Source organism: Macaca thibetana, chromosome 4 (genome assembly GCF_024542745.1).
Source record: "Macaca thibetana thibetana isolate TM-01 chromosome 4, ASM2454274v1, whole genome shotgun sequence".
NCBI classification, from domain to species: domain Eukaryota; kingdom Metazoa; phylum Chordata; class Mammalia; order Primates; family Cercopithecidae; genus Macaca; species Macaca thibetana.
Window position 1 is genome coordinate 134,074,454 of NC_065581.1, and position 19,916 is coordinate 134,094,369.

Here is a 19,916-nt window from a genome sequence, read left to right on the forward strand (position 1 = left end):
ATGAAAGTGAATCCTCGAAATAAAAGAAAATTTATTTATACCAGATAAAATGCTGTTAAATCAAGGCTGCTCTTGGCAGGTCTCAAAATCTGTCATGGTCCACCACGGCCCCGGTTGACATGCCTCCGATAGGCCCTGTCAGTATTCATTCTGATTAGTCTGTTTATGGATCCTTTTAACAACATGTGGTAACTGTCAGAACTGTCGTTTAAATATCCCACTTAATCTATTTTCTGTTCATACATTTCTTAATCCACAACTGAAATGTGTATCTGTTAGGATGCACTCAGCTGCAAATACCAAAAATTCTTGATTCATCTGGCTTAAAAATAAATGTTATTATCTCCTATAGTCCTATAAGCTATGGTAGTGTCACTCTAGAAGTGGTTAATTCAGTCGCTTGACAAGATCATCACGGCTCATCCTCCTAGTGTCCCACGTTCAGCATGTGTACTTACAGTCACCCAGTGTCCAACATGGCTAAGATGGTAGCAAAGTACACCTAACACTTGACAGCTAAAAAATAGTAGTCCCTTCCCTCTAAATCTCTTTTTATCAACTCATTGGGTCCTATTGGCGTTTCTGAAATACGTTTCTTTTCTTCTCGTGAAAGATGTTGGTTTCTCCTCTGAAAGGTCTAGAGAATTAACAGATTAAAGGCACTTAACTTAGATAGCAGCCATGTCCCATAATACAAATACTAGTCAGTAGATTAAGTATAAGAAAACTGCTGAGGTCCCCAGCAGACTTCTCACATATATTGAAATTGGGTCACACACCACTTCCTTCACTAATCACTAGGAAGAAGAATGGAGCTAATCACCCTCAGAGCAAAAGTCAGGCCCACGTGGCTTGAGGCCCACTGTATCCCAGCCAAAACGAAGAAAATGCGCTCAGAATAGGCAAACTACTAGTGTCTGCTAGTACTCTGTGTTTACCTTTTAATAAAAATGTGTATCTGCTTTTTGGTCAATTAATATTAAGAAAGTGATTAAAAGGGTCTATAAGTAATTTTATACAGCAAAAAAGGGGGGGAAAAGCCTAAAAAGTAAATCACTGAAAAAGAGTGTCATGCTAATAAAAAAAAATCTATCACATACATATTAATGTATGCCACACTAATAAACAAAATTGTAATTGCTAAAATACATGGCTGGAGAACAAGTAGCAAAACTATGAAACTGCCTTTCTCTAAACCTTACTACACTAACACTGACTGCTTAGGTAAAAGCTTCCACTGATCATGATCCAAGTTGTTGGCAATGAACATATATTTGGCAGCTATGGTTCTCTGGTACCAAATATAAAACTGTGATGGTCAATTGCAGCTTCCTTTACTCATAGCCAGAATCGAGACAAAATACTCACCTGAATCATTACTCCAGTCAACAGAAGATCAAATAGAACCACAATTCATGAATTGACAAACTGTTGTTTTCTCAGTTGCTCACACTTAGTCCCTTAGGCATTTTATATAAAACATATTACAGTCAGATACAATATCAAAGGATCTCTGTGGGTTAATGAAAAAAGACAGAATTTAAACTTCATAAAGGGAAATAAAATATACTCTGTGTTTCTTTAGTCCTCATTATCTTCATTTCTACCAGAACAAGTTTCTCTGTAGAAGATGCAATCTTGAATTATACAGAGACATTTTAGGCTACTGATGTTCCACAGACCAACAAGAAACAATTAACAAATTTGTCATACGTATGGAAATAATTTCCAAAACCTTTTATCTCTATCATAGCCTCTTGTTTAAGGTCTCCATCCTTTCTGTACAATACATATCTCAGGTAACCAGCTGCAAAGCAAATCTGAAGTTCTAGGTTTCCCAAGTAACCTTCAACTATTTCATTCATACCCATAGCTTGAACTACTAACCTAATGCCACTGAATCCTATAACCGTCATATACATATATATATATATAATCTATGTCCTGGATCTCTCTCCTCAACAAGCCCCTTGGTTGGGCCACAACTGCTTTCATATGCCCAAAATTGAACTCATTATCTTCTTGTCACCAAAGAAGGCTCTTTTATCCTGTACAACCAACTGGTTTAGGGCAGTATTGTCTACCTAGCTGTCTAAACCCCAAATCTGGGAGCCAACCTAGGGTTCTCTTCTGTTTTTCAAAATCTATCCAAAACCTTAAAATATTGATTCTCCTGCCTACCAAGATCTGTGATACACACCCGCCCCTCCTTCTCCATCCACTGCAAATGCCAAGTGCAGGCAATTATCATGACCTGACTAGACTACCACTCCTGCCTACTTACTGGTCTTACTGATCTGTTTCCTGCTCCCTCTCAACCATCATGCTTATACCTTACCAGCAGAGTGTCTTTTCTTAAGCACAAATCTAATCATGTCATGTCCAGCTCCAAAAATGTTGATGGCTCCCATTCCCTACAAAATAAGATCTGAACTACTTAAAGACAAGTAATTCATGTGCAGAGTGAATTACTTACACGTCCCTGCACAGACTCCACTGGGTCACTTATGCTGCTTTCTCAGCCTGGAAAATCTCTTTCATTTGCCCCCCTCCACACTGAACATTCTCATTTTCAGTTCAAAACTTTCCTCTTCTGTGCAGCCTGCCCTGACAATCCCTGGCAGCATTAAAAGCACCCTCACTTGGTTCCCATTAACTTCATTACAGTCATTATCACTTTAAATTGTAATTGTTTGTTTGCATGCCTTCCCACTAGAAAGTAAACTCCGAGAGCATGGCTGTGTTTGCCTACCATCTTTGACCTTCTATACACATCATAATGCTTGGCACTTGGTACCCTCAATAGATACCTGTTCAATAAATTGCACAAATAAATTATAATAGCCAAAATTGAACTGAAAAAGTTTTAAAGTAAAGGAGAAGCCTTTATGTGCACAGTGGTCAGCAATGCTTCAAATGCCAGCAGGGAGCTGTGAATGAATTGGTAACTCAGGCAGTATCAATGAATCCTAAATTCACTCTGCCAGTGTGACAACCAAGACCTATTTACTCACTAATCATACTTCACTACCCCCATTCATATTTTAAGAGTAACTATATAACAATAAAGGATGCAACTGAATTGGATTTTAAAACAGGGCTGGAGATTGATAACTGTGTTACCTCTCTTCCAATTAATCAGATATCCAATAGTAATCAGGGTCTAGCTGTGACAAAAACTAAAATATAATTTAATGCAAAATAGAGGTTTCATGAATTCTAATGATAGAAGAAACTTCATGAGGCAATTCAGACCTCCAGATTAGATAACCTCATAAATGATACAATCTCTTCCATCTTAAAAGATAGTCAGTAAAGATATTTTACAAATCCCTTAACAACTTGTTCTAGTGTCTTAACAATCCTTTAGAGTTCAAGGTTTTTCCTAATGCCTAGAATAGTGTACTCCTAGTAAGATTAAGGCAAAATGGACATTTTATTTTTCTTAGACTAACCCTACCATAAGTCACTCTTGAGCCTTGTTTGTCCTGGGCTTAAGAATTCTATATACAATTTGTAGCAATTCTACAACAATAATAATAGGCATCAGTTAATGAACATTGAGTATGTCCAGGCATGATGCTAAGAGATTTGCATGCATGATCTCATTCAGTCCTCATGAACTAACAACTATTATTGTCCCCATTTTATAGAAGTGGTAACTGGGTTTCGAGTCATTAAAAATGTGCAAAAAGTTGCGCAACTAAAAACTGGGAAGTGGCAGTGACCATTAGAACAAGGTCTGTCTGATTGTAGGAACTTCTGGTCGCTATGTTTTCCTCTGTAGTTTGAACTCTTTCTCTGTCTCTTTCTACTATTCTACATCCTCTCCAATGGCTCTATGTGTCACTGAAACGGAGAAGAATTTAATGAGTTTTATAAGTTTGTCTATTGTGATTTCACCACATTAGCAAGTTTTTAAAAATAACACTATATCATATAGATTTGCCAACTTTGTTTTTCCAGTCAAAAAAATTAAACCAAGTTTTTATCTTCACCTAGGTATTTTTATATATATAACTTATGTATACAATTTTTTTTTTTTTTTTTTTTTTGAGACGGAGTCTGGCTCTGCTGCCCAGGCTGGAGTGCAGTGGCCAGATCTCAGCTCACTGCAAGCTCCGCCTCCCGGGTTTACGCCATTCTCCTGCCTCAGCCTCCCGAGTAGCTGGGACTACAGGCGCCCGCCACCTCGCCCGGCTAGTGTTTTTTTTGTACTTTTAGTAGAGACGGGGTTTCACCGTGTTAGCCAGGATGGTCTCGATCTCCTGACCTCGTGATCCACCCGTCTTGGCCTCCCAAAGTGCTGGGATTACAGGCTTGAGCCACCGCGCCCGGCCATGTATACAATATTTTATATTGTATAAAATTTTTATAAAATATTTATTTTATTTATATACAATACAAAATAAATTTATATTTAATAATTACAATTTTGTTACATTTGTATTTAATAAAATACAATTTTATTACATTTGTATTTAATAAAATACAATATAAATATTTTATTTATATTGTATTTTATATTGTATATGTAAGTTATATATATATACACACACACACACATATAAGCATCTTTACTTTTGAAATGCACCAGTGTTGATCACATGCCAATTTAAGGAAAGCATTAGGAATAATGCAAATCTTTAATAACTAGAAAACTGATGTTCTGATGTTAGGAAAGAATACCACTGCAATAAGTATTCTATATGACTAGCACTGCTATCAATATGAATAAGTAACATTTTCTTTTTTCTTTTTTTGAGACAGTCTCGCTTTGTCCCTCAAACTGGAGTGCAGTGGAGTAATCTCAGCTCATGCAACCTCTACCTCCCAGGTTCAAGTGATTCTCCTGCCTCAGGCTCCCAAGTAGCTGGGATTGCCTGGCTAATTTTTTTCATATTTTTAGTAGATACAGGGTTTCACCATGTTGACCAGGCTGGTTCTTTTTTTTTTTTTATTTTATTTTTTGAGACGGAGTCTCGCTCTGCCGCCCAGGCTGGAGTGCAGTGGCCCGATCTCAGCTCACTGCAAGCTCCGCCTCCCGGGTTCACGCCATTCTCCTGCCTCAGCCTCCCGAGTAGCTGGGACTACAGGCGCCGCCACCTCGCCCAGCTAGTTTTTTGTATTTTTAAAGTAGAGACGGGGTTTCACCGTGTCAGCCAGGATGGTCTCGATCTCCTGACCTCGTGATCCGCCCGTCTCGGCCTCCCAAAGTGCTGGGATTACAGGCTTGAGCCACCGCGCCCGGCCCAGGCTGGTTCTTAACTCCTGACCTCGACCTCCCAAGGTGCTGGGATTACAGGTGTGAGCCACCGCCCGGTCACTAGTGATTTCATAACACCGTATGTCAAGTACTGTGGTAAGCACTTTTAAAACATTAATAAACACTGATTAATGTGGTGAAAAATATGTTCAGAGGCAATGAGGCAATGTCATGGACTAGGTAGCCATAACTTTTGGCAACTAATAATTCATTATTATGTTAATGGCTTTGTTTGACCAGACTCTGCACTCTAAGAATTTCACTCAAATGGTTTTATTTTTCCTGTTTATTTGGAAATCAGTATTTACCTTCATATTTTTTAGAATAAACTTCCAACTGAAGGCTCCACAAATAACTCATGAAATACCTTACTACTGCATCATTTTGGTAGTGATGCTTAATTTTCCAGATAGTTAAATTTACCACTTAGCACTGCCCCTTTAATATGCAGGGTTCCTAAGATGTCTAATATAAATCATAAGGTTTGAAACCAACAGATGGTTGGATTTTCAAAATAGCCTGAGCCACAGCTGCCACTTTGTGTTAGTATCCAGATTAATAGCTGATATACCAGTTAAAATACAGTGAGCCATCACTAAGATTAATTTTCTCAGTTATTTATCCCAAAGCTTCGTCTAACTTTGGCAGATGTAAAGAAGTAAGCTGAGAGTTCCAATTATTAGTTGCTTTTCATTTTTATTAGGGGCATATAACAACAAATTTTAAACATTTTCTTTTTAGAAGGCATGTTTCATCAAAGAAACATATAAAGGGGACACAGGATACAAAAACAAGATTGGAATTAAAATAGCATGTCAAAGGTTCCACTTTTTCAAGAACATTATACTTTTTTAGGTAGGGTGACCTAAGTCCCAGTTAAGCCAGGATAGTCTTGGTTTTCCTCTTTTATCCCAGCCTAGTAAGTAACAGATCCCCTTTTGTACTTACAAGTATACCATTTAGATGATAAATCATATGGTCACCCAATTTGTATGTCATAAAATAAGGAAATACCTTGTAGTCAGCTCTTATTAAATAAATTACTCCATAATTTTAACAGAGAAAATTTCGAACTGCTAACTTTTCAAGTGAAAAAAAAGTGTACAGTTCTCTCAGATAATAAACAGTTTTTTTTTTTTTTTTTTTTTTTTTTTGAGATGGAGTCTGGCTCTGTCGCCCAGGCTGGAGTGCAGTGGCCGGATCTCAGCTCACTGCAAGCTCTGCCTCCCGGGTTTACGCCATTCTCCCGCCTCAGCCTCCCAAGTAGCTGGGACTACAGGCGCCCGCCACCTCCCCCGGTTAGTTTTTTGTATTTTTTAGTAGAGACGGGGTTTCACCGTGTTAGCCAGGATGGTCTCGATTCCTGACCTCGTGATCCGCCCGTCTCGGCCTCCCAAAGTGCTGGGATTACAGGCGTGAGCCACCGCACCCGGCCAATAAAGTTTTTTCACTGTTCCCTCTTCTAAAATGCTTGAAATAAATTCATCTTAATTGGTCTAAGTAGAGATAAAATTTTCTTAATCACATCGCTGTTAGCCTGTGTAAAGAAAGAAGAAGAAAAAAAGGCAAATGTTTTGGTCCTACCTATCATGCAAGAGACATTTCTGTATTACATCATATCTATTTCACATGATAATGATTTTTAAATGAGTCATTTCACATAGATATGATCCTGTCTGTCTGGGGTGGTTTTATACTTGTTACATTTTTGCCACATAATGCTCAAATGGAAATTAAAGGAGGAGAAAAAATTAGAGAGTTATCAAACCAATTCATATTTGACATGGAGACAGCCTAATAGCCATCAAAATTAATTTATTCAAAGAAAGTGTTGAAAATATTGCTCAAAATTAAGTTAACTATCTACAGATTACATTTTTTCATGGTTTCCTTGGACCCATGAACTAAAGCAGAGGTTTCTTTTAACGTTTTTGACCTCAGGACTCCTTTATACTCTTCAGAATGACTGGCAACACCCCTACCCACCCACCTAGAGCTTTAGTTTGTGTGGGTTATATTCATAAACATTTATTAAATTAAGATAATCGTGGATATGCTTTGATACGATACCAAAACATGGTAAGTTATAGTTTCTTCAAGTTTAGTTGCAATGTAGAATCTTAAAACATACCAAAGAACTTTTTATACTCTACATTCAGATCTATTGATCTAACTTGAATTTTTAATGGATCTTTCTCCATGCATGACTTTGTAGTAACATGTATACCATAAAAATCCTAGAAGAAAACCTAGGAAATACCCTTCTCGACATTGGCCTTGGCAAAGAATTTTTGGCTAAGTCCCCAAATGCGATTGCAACAAAAACAAAAATTGACCAGTGGGGACCTAATTAAATAGCTTCTGCACAACAAAAACTATCAACAGAGTAAATAGACAACCTACAGAATAGGAGAAAAAATTTGCAAACTATGTATCCAACAAAGGTCTAATTTCCAGAAATTGTAAGGAATTTAAATCAACATGTAAAAGAAAAAAACCCATTAAAAAATGGGCAAAGGACATGAACAGATACTTCTCAAAAGAAGACATACAAGTGACCAACAAATACATGAAAAAATGCTCCACATTAGTGATCATCAGAGAAATGCAAATCAAAACTGCAATGAGATATCATCTTGTACCAGTCAGAATATCTATTAATAAAAAGTCAAAAAAACAACAGATGCTGCTAAGGCTGCAGAGAAAAGGGAACACTTACATACTTTTGGTGAGAATGTGAATTAGTTTTGCCACTGTGGAAAGCAGTTCGGAGATTTCTCAAAGAATTTAAAACAGAGCTACCATTCAACCCAGAAATTCCATTACTGGGTATATACCCAAAGGAAAATAAATTGTTCTACCTACAAGACACATGCACTCGTATGTTCATCACTGTGCTTGCTATTCACAATAGCAAAGACATGGAATCAACCTAGGTACACATCAATGGTGAACTGGATTAAGAAAATGGGATACATATACATCATGGAATACTACACAGACATAAAAAAGAACAAAACCATGTCCTTTGCAGCAACATTAAAAACACATTAATTAATATCACCCCCATCTCCTTAGAATAGTCTTTAAGCATGGCTTGGCAAAGGACATAAGGAAACTTTGGGGAGTAATGTAAAGTTCAGCATCTTGAAGGCAATAATGATTTCACAGGCTATGGATATATGTAAAAACTCATCTAGTTGTATACTTTTAAGTATGTGCAGGTTTTGCATATAAGTTATACCTCATAGAGAATGTGACAGATAAAAACAAACTGGGAGGCCAGGCATGGTGGCTCATGCCTGTAATCTCAGCACTTTGGGAGGCCAAGGCGGGTGGATGACTTGAGGTCAGGAATTCAAGAACAGCCTGGCCAAGGTGGTGAAACCCTGTCTCTGCTAAAAATACAAAAAATTAGCCAGGTACTGTGGTAGGCACCTATAATCCCAGCTACTTGGGAGGCTGAGGCAGGAGAATCACTTGAACCTAGGAGGTGGAGGTTGCAGTGAGCCAAGATTGCACCACTGCACTCCAGCCTGGGCAACACAGCGAGACTCCATCTCAAAAAACAAAAAACCGGGAAAATGAAGTTCATTAACCTACTGTGTGCTTTGTCAAGCAACTGATAATATATGTGAGTTTTCCAAAATTTCTATTTTTGCTTGAAAGCTTGAATTTTATGATTAGCAGTAAATAATGTTAGTTGTTGTACTCGCTGTGACAAGTTTACTTGTTTATTTGCAAGAAAATGCCTGTCAACACCCAAGTATGAAAACAATAGTTTGTCCTTCAATCATTCTTCAAGAAAAAGTGGTGTTCCATGGACGAAAGTGGCTACTTTAGCTCACAGCTTAAACAATCATATAAACACGTTTCTTTGGGTCAGCCTACTTCAATATGCAACAAAAGTGCCTCATGCATACCTCCCATTTTTGTTACACAGAATATTAAAAATATATATACTTAGAACTTGAGATTAAACACAATTAGCAATTTTTACTACTCAGCAAGAACATTCTTATAAGAAACTGCCTTTAAAATTTTTTTTTCTAGTTGCAACTGTCGAGATTTATACTGGTCATACACAGTTTTACTCACCATTGCTTTTGCATGTAAATGTTAACCCAGTGGAAAAGACAAATAATGTCTTATTATTTTTACAAAAATAGTTTTGTCCTCGCTGACCCCCTAAAAGTATCTAAAGGACCACCAGACCCATGGACCAAATTCTAAGAACGGGTGAATCTAAAGCATATTTTAAAAGAATTTAAAACCCAGGCCGGGCACGGTGGCTCACACCTGTAATCCCAGCACTTTGGGAGGCCGAGGCAAGAGGACCACTTGAGCCCAGGAGTTTAAGACCAGCCTGGACATAGGGAGACCACGTCTCTACAAAAAATAAAAATAAAAAATAAAGTAAAACCCAACAAAAGTATAGCCTTGTAAATGATTAGAATACTAAATCATGTATAAGATAAGCACAATGAGGCACATTTTCCTACTGCAAAAAGCAAATTAAAAAAAAGGAAGGCATTCATGCACATATCTACTGCCAATGCCCCTCTCCACTAAGTGAGCATATGGCATTTAAGCAATACACACATTTTCAAATTCAACATTTTCAAATTTTATTATTTATCAAAGGTCCAGGTTTAAGGATTCTAGAAAGCTCAAAACCTTTTTTTCTTAGCTATGCCTTTCACCCAATGAAAAAATTAATTTCCTTCTCCTCTTATGCCTTCCTGCAGCATCAAACAATGGTTACTATCTTCCATAAAGGAGATCCCCATGCCTACATACTAAAACTGGGCAACATCCATCCAGATGTGGGCAACTCATCTCTGCCCTGGCCCCTAAGGGTAAAGGAGCACTGAAGATAAAGACGTCAGAGTCAGAGATGAGGGTCTCCTCAGTCAAAAGGGACTCCAACCTCAGAAGCAAGGAAAAAGGTCTTTTCTTTTTGGCTGAACTACTGCCCTCATATTACTAGAAATGCCTGGGTGAACCATGACAAGCCTTTTAAGACTAACAAGCCTTTTAAGACTGATCTAGGCTGCCTGAGTGTCTTAAGGGTAATTCTCAAAAAGCAAGGACATCTGAAGAATAAATTCATTGACTCTACTCACTCAGAATTATCCTTAGTGTTCAGCCCATAAAGTCTGAGCATGATATCCTGTTGTTCTGGCCTATTTAGAATTGGATACGTTCTGACTAAACTACAGCTATATGGCACTAACTTATCTAGAACTCTTTCCTGGTCTATCACCATGTCAACGGAGATCTTTGCTTCTTCCATTTAGTTTATGCTTGGCCCAACCCCATCCTCCTCCCGGCCTCTTATGCTACAGTCTCAAATTAATTAAAGGTCTTATCTTTAGGACTCAGTCCTGTGTTGTTATGTAGAGTATTAAACATCATCTTTTTTTAGTGTATGTGTTGCTGAAGCGAGCACAACATCATTCTCTTTTTATCTCACATTTATCTACTCAGTATTACACATTCACTGCCTTAGTGCATGTAGCTATGTCCATCCGCTCACCAACTCCTCATACCCGCAAACCTAGCAACCTCCCACTCTGCAGCTTCCTCAGCTAACTCAACCATAGGTTCAATCAAAATGTTGTCTATCACTATTAATGCCTCCACCCTGCCTCCCAATCCATTACTTCTCTTTCATTGTATCAGGTTGGTGCAAAAGTAATTGTGGTCTTTACCATTAAAGCAATGAAGTCAATTGCTCCAGAAAGTCTCCTTTCTCTATTAACTATCGCTCTGCTCCTCAATCTCATCCCATTCAGCTGAATTCTGCTACTCCCCTATCCCCCTACTCTCCTACTAAACAGTAAAATTATAAGCTTCCACTGTGTCCTATCAAATCCCATTATTGTTATAGACAAGTCCTATTCATCTATTCCTCCTCCATTTCTCAGACATAGTCTTTGCTGTCCAGTGATTCTGTATCACTCTTAAGGACTATGTCTTATACTTCTCTGTATCACATGATACCAAAGAGAGAAGTAGGCACATTGTACATGTTCAATAACATTCATTAATGTTGAATAATAATTATTAAGCAAAGAAACAGTGTTCCCAGAAAATAATTCTGTTTCTACCTCTGCTTGTAGAAGTTATAAATACACTGGACTGCAAACAAACAAACAAAAAATTCTAGACCCTTCCAAATTCCCCACTGCCTCCTGTAAGATATGTCTGACAGCTGAAAGTAAACTAGTCTTTGCAAGCACTAAATTGCTCATCAATCTTACAAAAGGTGTCATTTAGTCAATTACATTCCCAAGGGAAATATAAATGGAACATAGCTGCCTGAGAAAAATTAATTCACCCAACTCGAGTAAGTAGCTCACAGAGAACAGCTTTCATAATCCTAAAATATTTCATTCCTGAACCATATTTCGTTCCTGGTTTTTACCAAAAAGAAGTAGGGTTTTCACTTTTTTATTAATTATTTGAATTTTAACTGATTAGTGCAGTGTGGTTTGACAAGTAGGTATGATATCACCCAAAGCTTTCAGCATGAAACAACTAAAACGTACCTTTTCTTATATCTGAAAATATGAATGTTGCCACCATATCCTACCAAATTCTCCTAATACTCCACATAAAGGTATACAATGGCAGAAGATAAAGAGGAAAATGTTCACCATAGAAACGTAAAGTAGGCAACAGCTGGCAAGAGGTACAAACTCAGATGCCCTCAGGAGTCAAGTAGGCAGTGTAAAGGTAAACAGATTTGTACAAGAACAACAGGGTAAACAGGATAATAAAAGATAGCTATGCTCAAGGTCACAATGCCTATTACTCCATCCAGGAAATTGTAGTGCCATGCAAGAATGTGAGACCAATGTGGTAATGTGGGCACCTCTTCTGATTGTTCAGAAGAAAGTAGAAATCCAGATTTAATATAAGATCACACTAGTATCAGCAAGTAATTCAAATTATAAAAAAAGAACAAAAACCCCTGTTCCAATCAAGTACATGTAGGGCTGCTAATCTGTGATTTCTGAGACACAAAGAAAAAGATTGATGGGGTTGTAAAAGAAATCCTAGAAAATAATTTCTTATTTATTTATTTATTTATTTATTTATTTATTTATTTATTTATTTATTGAGATTGAGTCTTGCTCTGTTGCCCAAGCTGGAGTGCAGTGGCGCGATCTTGGCTGACTGCAAGCTCCGCCTCCCTGGTTCACGCCATTCTCCTGCCTCAGCCTCCCAAGTAGCTGGGCCTACAGGTGCCCGCCACCACACCCGGCTAATTTTTTGTATTTTTAGTAGAAACGGGGTTTCACCATGTTTGCCAGGATGGTCTCAGTCTCGGCCTCCCAAAGTGCTGAGATTACAGGCGTGAGCCACTGCACCTGGCAAGAAAATAATTTCTAAAACTAAATCTCTACTTCATGTGCACTAAAAATGAATAAATTAATGGATAAAATTTAAAATGCATAAAATAGAACTGGATTTATGAGTTTCTCCTGTGTGTATGAGAACTTATATTAATGATCATATCAGGTAAATTAAAAGCCTAAATGGAAAAACAAAAACAAAAAAAACTAAAAGAAAACATGAATGAATACACATCAAATCTTTGGTTTGAAGATAATTTCATAATGGTCATGATATAAATCACAGAAGAAATTTTCACCTATAATTTGATAAAACTTAACACATAATATAAAAAATTCCTTGTCCAAAATTAAAAGCAACATAATACTTGGAAAATATCTGAAGCCAATACGGCAAACAAAAGGCTAGTATCTTTACTCTCAACTCACATATTGGTAACAGAATTCAGAAGAAGGAATCCCAACTCCTTATGGATAAGGATGATTTGTGGTTACCAGTTCCTAACTCAGTTCAAAGCAACGTATCCTGTGGGACCAGGGCTGAGACAACCACAAAATCCACATGGGCTTCTAAGGGGAAAACATGCACAATAAGACGAGCTCCAAAAAAAACTTAAAAAGCACTAGAGGAAACTGAGGGTCACAGAAGACCAAATACAAGAATTCACTCCCAAGGAATCACAGAACTTTTTAAATATGAAAAGAACTTTAAAAAATGACTATATTGAAATCCTCAAAGACATGACAGAAGAAATAATATCCATGAAGCAAAGAACAGAACAGGAAAATATGAAAGTGAATCAACTGGAGGCTGGGCACAGTGGTTCACACCTGTAATCTCTGCACTTTGGGAGGCTGAAGTGGGTGGATCACCTGAGGTCAGGAGTTTGATACCTGCCTGGCCAACAAAGCAAAACCCTGTCTCTATTAAAAATATAAAAAAAAATTAGCCAAGCATGGTGGTGTGCACCTGTAGTCCCAGCTACTCAGGAGGCTGAAGCAGGAGACTCACCTAAACCCAGGAGGTGGAGGTTGTGGTGAGTCGAAATTGAGCCACTTCATTCCAGCCTTGGGTGACAGAGCAAGACTCTGTCTCAAAAAAAAAAAAAAAAAGTGAGTCAACTGGAAACCTTACAAATGCAGCATATATACTCACTGATTTTTTTTAAAGATGTCTTAAATGGTATAACAGAGATGGTTAAAGAGAAAATCAGTAACTTGTAATCTAGCACTCTCCAAGAATGTACCATTAACAAAGATAGGAAATATGCAAATCTAATGAGGGCTAAATTATCTCCCCAGAAAAATTCACACATGTACCTACGTACAAAGTTTTATGAACAATATCAGGAAGTTCTCAGGGTCCCTGAGGCCCAGCTTCTATCCTAGAACTCTGAATAGTATCTTAAGATCAGAAATCTGTCCCACTTATTAATGTATACTATAAAATGTTGGCTCAAGCCTCAAGAAATTGACATTAAATTTGAGCTAGGATCAAATCAAAGGGAAGCTAAACCAAGGGAAGCCAATTAAATCTGATTGAGAAATAAAACAAAGTATCCCAAATCTAATATTGTTATAAAATATAGGTAAGATTGACAAAATCAATAATTATTTATAAGCGAATGAATTCTAGTGTACATTAAACTTGGTTAATTATAACAATAAATTATCACTTTAGAGGCACATATGATTTTGAAGTTTATATTGCCATTGCCAAATGTGACCCACAAAAGCATTTGTAATAAGCAAAAATCATTTTTTAAAACAATGTGAAGTGATTGGCATGGGGATACAAGATTGGCAGGGTTTGAAAAAGGCAAAATTGTTTTGAATTAGAAAGTGTGACAGCAATAAAGAAGCTTGATGGAAAGATCTGGAGAAACTACCTCACCTAAGGGGAAATTTAAAGACTATCAACTGAAAAAGAGCAATGAAAGCAAAATCTCAGTGGCTTGAACACAGTGATGGGGGGTGGTAGGCTGAACAGAACTGTCCAGTGGCAATTTAGGTAATCTATGATGTAAGCTTCATAATGCCAGTCCTGCAATATTTACAGCAATATCAACATATTCCTTTTTTTTTTTTTTTAAACAGGAGTGAGAGAGGTAATGAGGCACTGCATCTCTTATAAGGTTGGCCTTATAAGAGGCCTTATAAGGTTGGCAGAGAAGATAGGGGAAGCCAGCCAAAATCTGTCCTACACAAGAAGTATCTAAATTTTCCATTTACAATGAACCTAAACAGAAATGTTTGGTCCTCATCAAAACTTGGATGGAAGACAGCTCTCTTACAGAGATTCTGAAAACATGAAAATTCTCCTTAAAATAGACTTGAGATGTTTCAGAATATAAAATTCAAACGACATACTGAATATCTTCTGTTTAAAATAGCTGAAGTCTTTGAAAGGTAAAATGAGGACCTCTGAAGATCTCTAATGAAAATTTGGAAGTAAAATTGTGTCTCTTGAACATTTTTTAAATGCTTTAATAAACATCAGTATTAAGATTCTTTCAGGGTGTATACATCCATAGGTATTCTTCCAGCTGATGTGGAGATAAATTACCTTGGTTAAAGACCTTGCAATATTTAGCTACATATACAGACATACCTCAGAGGTGTTATGGGTTAGTTCCAGACTACTGCAATAAAGCAAACATTGCAATAATGCAAGTCACATGAATTTTTTGGTTTCCTAGTACATATAAAATTATGTTTCATTATACTGCAGTCTATTAAATGTGCAATATTATACCTAAAAAATGTACACATTTTACTTTAAATATACTTTATTGCCAAAAATGCTAACAATCATCAGAGCATTAAGCAAGTCATAATCTTTTTGCTGGTGGAGGGTCTTGTCTGTTGATGTTGATGGCTGCTGACTAATCAGGGTAGTACTTGCTGGAGGTTGGAGTGGTTGTGGCAATTTCTTAAAATAAGACAATAATGAAGTTTCCTGCATCAATCGACTCTTCCTTTCACGAAATATTTCTCTGTAGCATGGAATGCTGTTTGATAACATTTTACCCATGGTAAAACTTCTTCAAAACTGGAGCTGATTCTCTCAAACCCTTCAAAGCCACTGTTTTATCAATTAAGTTAATGTAGTATTCTAAATCCTTTGTTGTCATTTCAACAATGTTCAAGGATCTTTACCAAGGTGGATTCCATCTCAAGAAACCACTTATTTTGTTCATTCATAAGAAGCAACTCATCATCCACTAAAGTTTTATCATGAGATTATAGCAATTCAATCCCATCTTCAGGCTTCGCTCCTAATTTTAGTTCTCTTGCTATTTCTGTTTTTGAGACAGAGTCTCACCCTGTCACCCAAGTTGGGGTGCAGTGGTGGCAATCTCGGCTCACTGCAAGCTCTGCCTCCCAGGTTCACACCATTCTCCTGCTTCAGCCTCCCGAGTAGCTGGGACTACAGGCGCCTGCCACCACGTCTGGCTAATATTTTTTGCAGTTTTAGTAGAGACGGGGTTTCACTGTGTTAGCCAGGATGGTCTCCATCTCCTGACCTGTGATCCGCCTGCCTCGGCCTCCCAAAGTGCTGGAATTACAGGCGTGAGCCCCCGTGCCTGGCCATTCTCTTGCTATTTCTATCACATCTGCAGTTACTTCCTCCAACGAAGTCTTGAACCTCTTCTCAAAGTCATCCATGAGAGCTGGAATCAACTTCTTCCTAACTCCTGTTAATGTTGCTATTTTGACTTCCTCCTATGAATCATAGTGTTCTTAATGACATCTAGAATGGCGAATCTTTTCCAGAAGGTTTTCAATTTGCTTTCCTCATATCTATCAGAATAATCACTATTCATGGCAGCTATAGCCTTACAAAAATATTTCTTAAATAATAAGCCTTGAAAGTCTAAATTACTCCTTGATCCACAAGCTGTAGAATGGACATTGTGTTAGCAGGCATGAAAATAACACTAAACTCCTTGTACATTTCCATCAGAGTTCTTCGGAGACAAGGTGCACTGTCAATGAGCAGTAATCATTTGAAAAGAATCTTTTTTTTTTTCTGAGCAGTAGTTAAAATATTCAGTAACCCATGCTATTAACAGATGTGCTCTCATCCAGGCTCTGTTGTTCCATTTATATACAGACAGAGTGAATTTAGAATAATTCTTAAGGTCCCTAAGATTTTTGGAATGGACAATGAGCACTGGCTTCAACTTAAAAGTTACCAGCTGCATTAACCCCTCACAAGAAAGTCGGCCTGTTCTTTGAAAAACTTTGAAGTCAGACATTGTCTTCTCTTCTGTAGCTATGAAAATCGTAGATGCCATCTTCTTCCAACAGAAGGCTATTTTGTCTACGTTGAAAATCTGTTGTTTTGAGCAGCCACCTTCATCAACGACCTTAGCTAGATCTTCTGGATAACTGGCTGCAGCTTCTGTATCAGCACTTGCTGCTTCACCATGCACTTTTATGTTATGGAGACAGCTTCTCTCCTTAAACCTCATGAAACAGTCTCTGCTGGTTTCCAACTTTTCTTCTGCACCCTGCTCACCTTTCTCACCTTTCACAGAATTGAAGAGAGGCGGGGCCTTGCACTGGATCAGGCTTTGGCTTAAGGGAATGTTGTGGTTGGTTTGATCTTCCATCTAGACCACTAAAACTTTTTCCATTTATCAGCAATAAGGCTAATTCACTTTCTTTTGATCTGTGTGTTCACTGGAATAGCACTTTTAATTTCCTTGGCATTCACAACTTGGCTAACTGGTACAAGAAGCCTAGCTTTTGGATTATTTCAGCCTTCGACATGCCTTCCTCACTAGGCTTAATCATTTCTAGCTTTTTTTTTTTCTTGCATGTCCTTCCAATGTATCATTTCTAGCTTTTGATTTAAGGTAAGAGACGTACGACTCTTCATAGGGGAATGGCTGTTTGGTGGAGCAGTCAGAACACACACATTTATCAATTTGGTTTGCTATCTTATATGAATATAATTCATATGGTGGCACCCCAAAACAATAATGATAATAACATTAAAGATCACTGATCACCATAACAGATATAATAATAATGAAGTCTAAAATATTGTGAGAATTACCAAAATGTAATTGACACAAAAAGAGCACATGCTGTTAGAAAAAATGGCCCAGAAAGACAAGCGATACGGGGTTGCTACAAACCTTCAATTTGTTAAAAATAAATAAATAAACTGTCTTTTTAAGCAATATCTGTGAAGCACAATAAAGCAAAACACAATACAACAAGGTAATGCCTGTATTTGTCTTCTTTGAGTATTTTCATGTTACTTTAAAAGTATATAAATCAGGTTGTCTTGAAGTTCATAATTTTAAAAGAATAGTGTCTGGTTTGAAACAATAAATCTGAATCACAACAGAGCTGGCTCTTTTGAAATACATTCACATTGCAAAAAGTGGAGAATAGCTCTATTCTGGATGAAAGATCTCCATAAGTGTACACACTTTCCACCTGGAAACGCAGTTTTATATGAGTCTGTCTCATCTCATGCCATCTAACAGATGCATTTACATATAAATCTTTGCTTCCTCTCAAAACATCTTTCTTAGGGAAGAAATTGAAGTTTTCAATTTTTGCAGGTCACCTACATTTTCTCTTCTCAAGGTGAAACTTTCTGGCTGAGGTCATTCTCTTCCTAATTACAAGCTGCAAATACAAAAATGCCTGGTGTGGAAGGCCATGGAGGCCTTCCCTGGAGAAAATGCTTTCTTCATGTTCATGAAATAAAATTAAATTGAAATGATTTCTAAATCAGTATTTCCAGACTTCATTATAATTATATTTAAAGCCAGAAGTATAAAAACTATGGGTAGCAAATTCTTAACTGATCAATATAAATACTAAAAATGCTCTAGAAAATTTTCAGTGTATCATTGTCAAAACACAATATTTAGGAAAGTATATCATTGAGAAAACATATACAACTAAGTTTAAATATTTGCCAAGATAAAAGTGATGCCAAAAAAATTAAAAATAAAGATAATAAATAATTTTTAAATGACACTCACCAATCACAATGGAAGATTCACAGTGATAATAACCATTACTTTGTTTTTTCTTCAGCATGGAACAAAGATCTATGCGATATAATATTTCTTCTCCAAATCTGTGACTGATAAACTTTTCATATAAATCAGGATCTATTTTTTTCACTCCCTTGAAATGAAAAAACAAATAAGTCAATCAATCATTTCACCCAGGCAACCAGTTCATAATTACATCACTTTCCTAGAACCTGATTATTACATCTTAGAATAAAGTACACCACTGCCTATTGGCACTTGGAAATGCATGTACAACAATAAAATTGTTGTAAAGTTGTTTTTCAAGTCTCCCTCCCTAAAACGAGTTGTATTTAAAAACCATCAATAAAGAGTGTTAGGTTTAAATTTGGCAGTTTTCAGAACTTCATACATTTTAAGCTCCAGAAATAATAAAGTATACTGAGTTAAAATTTTGAGATACCAAGGAAAGACTAATCATCGACAACAAAAATGGAGAAATGGATAGTTTTTTTTTAAATGCAGTCACTCTGTCACCCAGGATGGTGTGCAGTGACGCGATCTCGGCTCACTGCAACCTCCGCCTCCTGGGTTCAAGCGATGCTCCTCCCTCAGCCTCCTGAGTAGCTGCGACTACAGGCGTGTGTCACCACACCCAGCTAATTTTTTGTATTTTTAGTAGAGACGAGGTTTCACTGTGTTAGCCAGGATGGTCTTGATCTCCGGACCTTGTGATCCGCCCGCCTCGGCCTCCCAAAGTGCTGGGATTACAGACGTGAGCCACCGTGCCCAGCAAAATGGATAAATTTTTTAAAAGTAAGGTAGGAAAAAAAATACCTAAATCTTTAAAAAGTAAGGTGGATCTTAACATTTTATAGTGGAAAAATGTTCTAATTAGATGGATGTAATTTTTAAATTCCTTATGTAAGAATCATCTGAGAGACAATTAAAGATTACTTGAATTGGAACAGGGAGGTCAGTGGATCTTACAAGTTCTTCTCTATCTGCTCCTCCTTACTTTCAGTGTATTTTCTTAGCAGAAACAGTTGGTTGTTGAAAAATTACAGTGGGATGTCCTTGGTACCTCTGTAGTTCCCCCAAACATGGGAAAGAATATATCTGCCTCTGCTATACTATACAATGGCCCTGCAACTCGGCCTCAGAGTCCCAAAATACAGTCCATAAGATTAAGGTAACTAGAATAATATATTTTCTCTTTTCAATGACAAAAACTTAATTAGAAAATTGATGAAAAAAATTATAAAAGCAAAAAACTTA

The 19,916-nt window shown here is 37.2% G+C and overlaps 1 protein-coding gene across 4 annotated transcripts in view; it reads right to left on the bottom strand.

Moving 5' to 3' along the window:
* The window catches only part of AKAP7 (A-kinase anchoring protein 7), a 155,257-nt gene that overhangs the window by 41,976 nt on the left and 93,365 nt on the right, over positions 1-19,916 (bottom strand). For 2 of the 4 annotated variants that reach the window (XM_050786348.1, XM_050786349.1), the window contains exon 7: positions 18,645-18,792. In XM_050786348.1, the coding sequence (XP_050642305.1) occupies positions 18,645-18,792 (148 nt within the window). Of the gene's footprint in view, positions 1-13,642; positions 13,720-18,640; positions 18,793-19,916 lie in introns of those variants that run through there. The other 2 variants (XM_050786351.1, XM_050786352.1) reach the window with 2 other exon arrangements.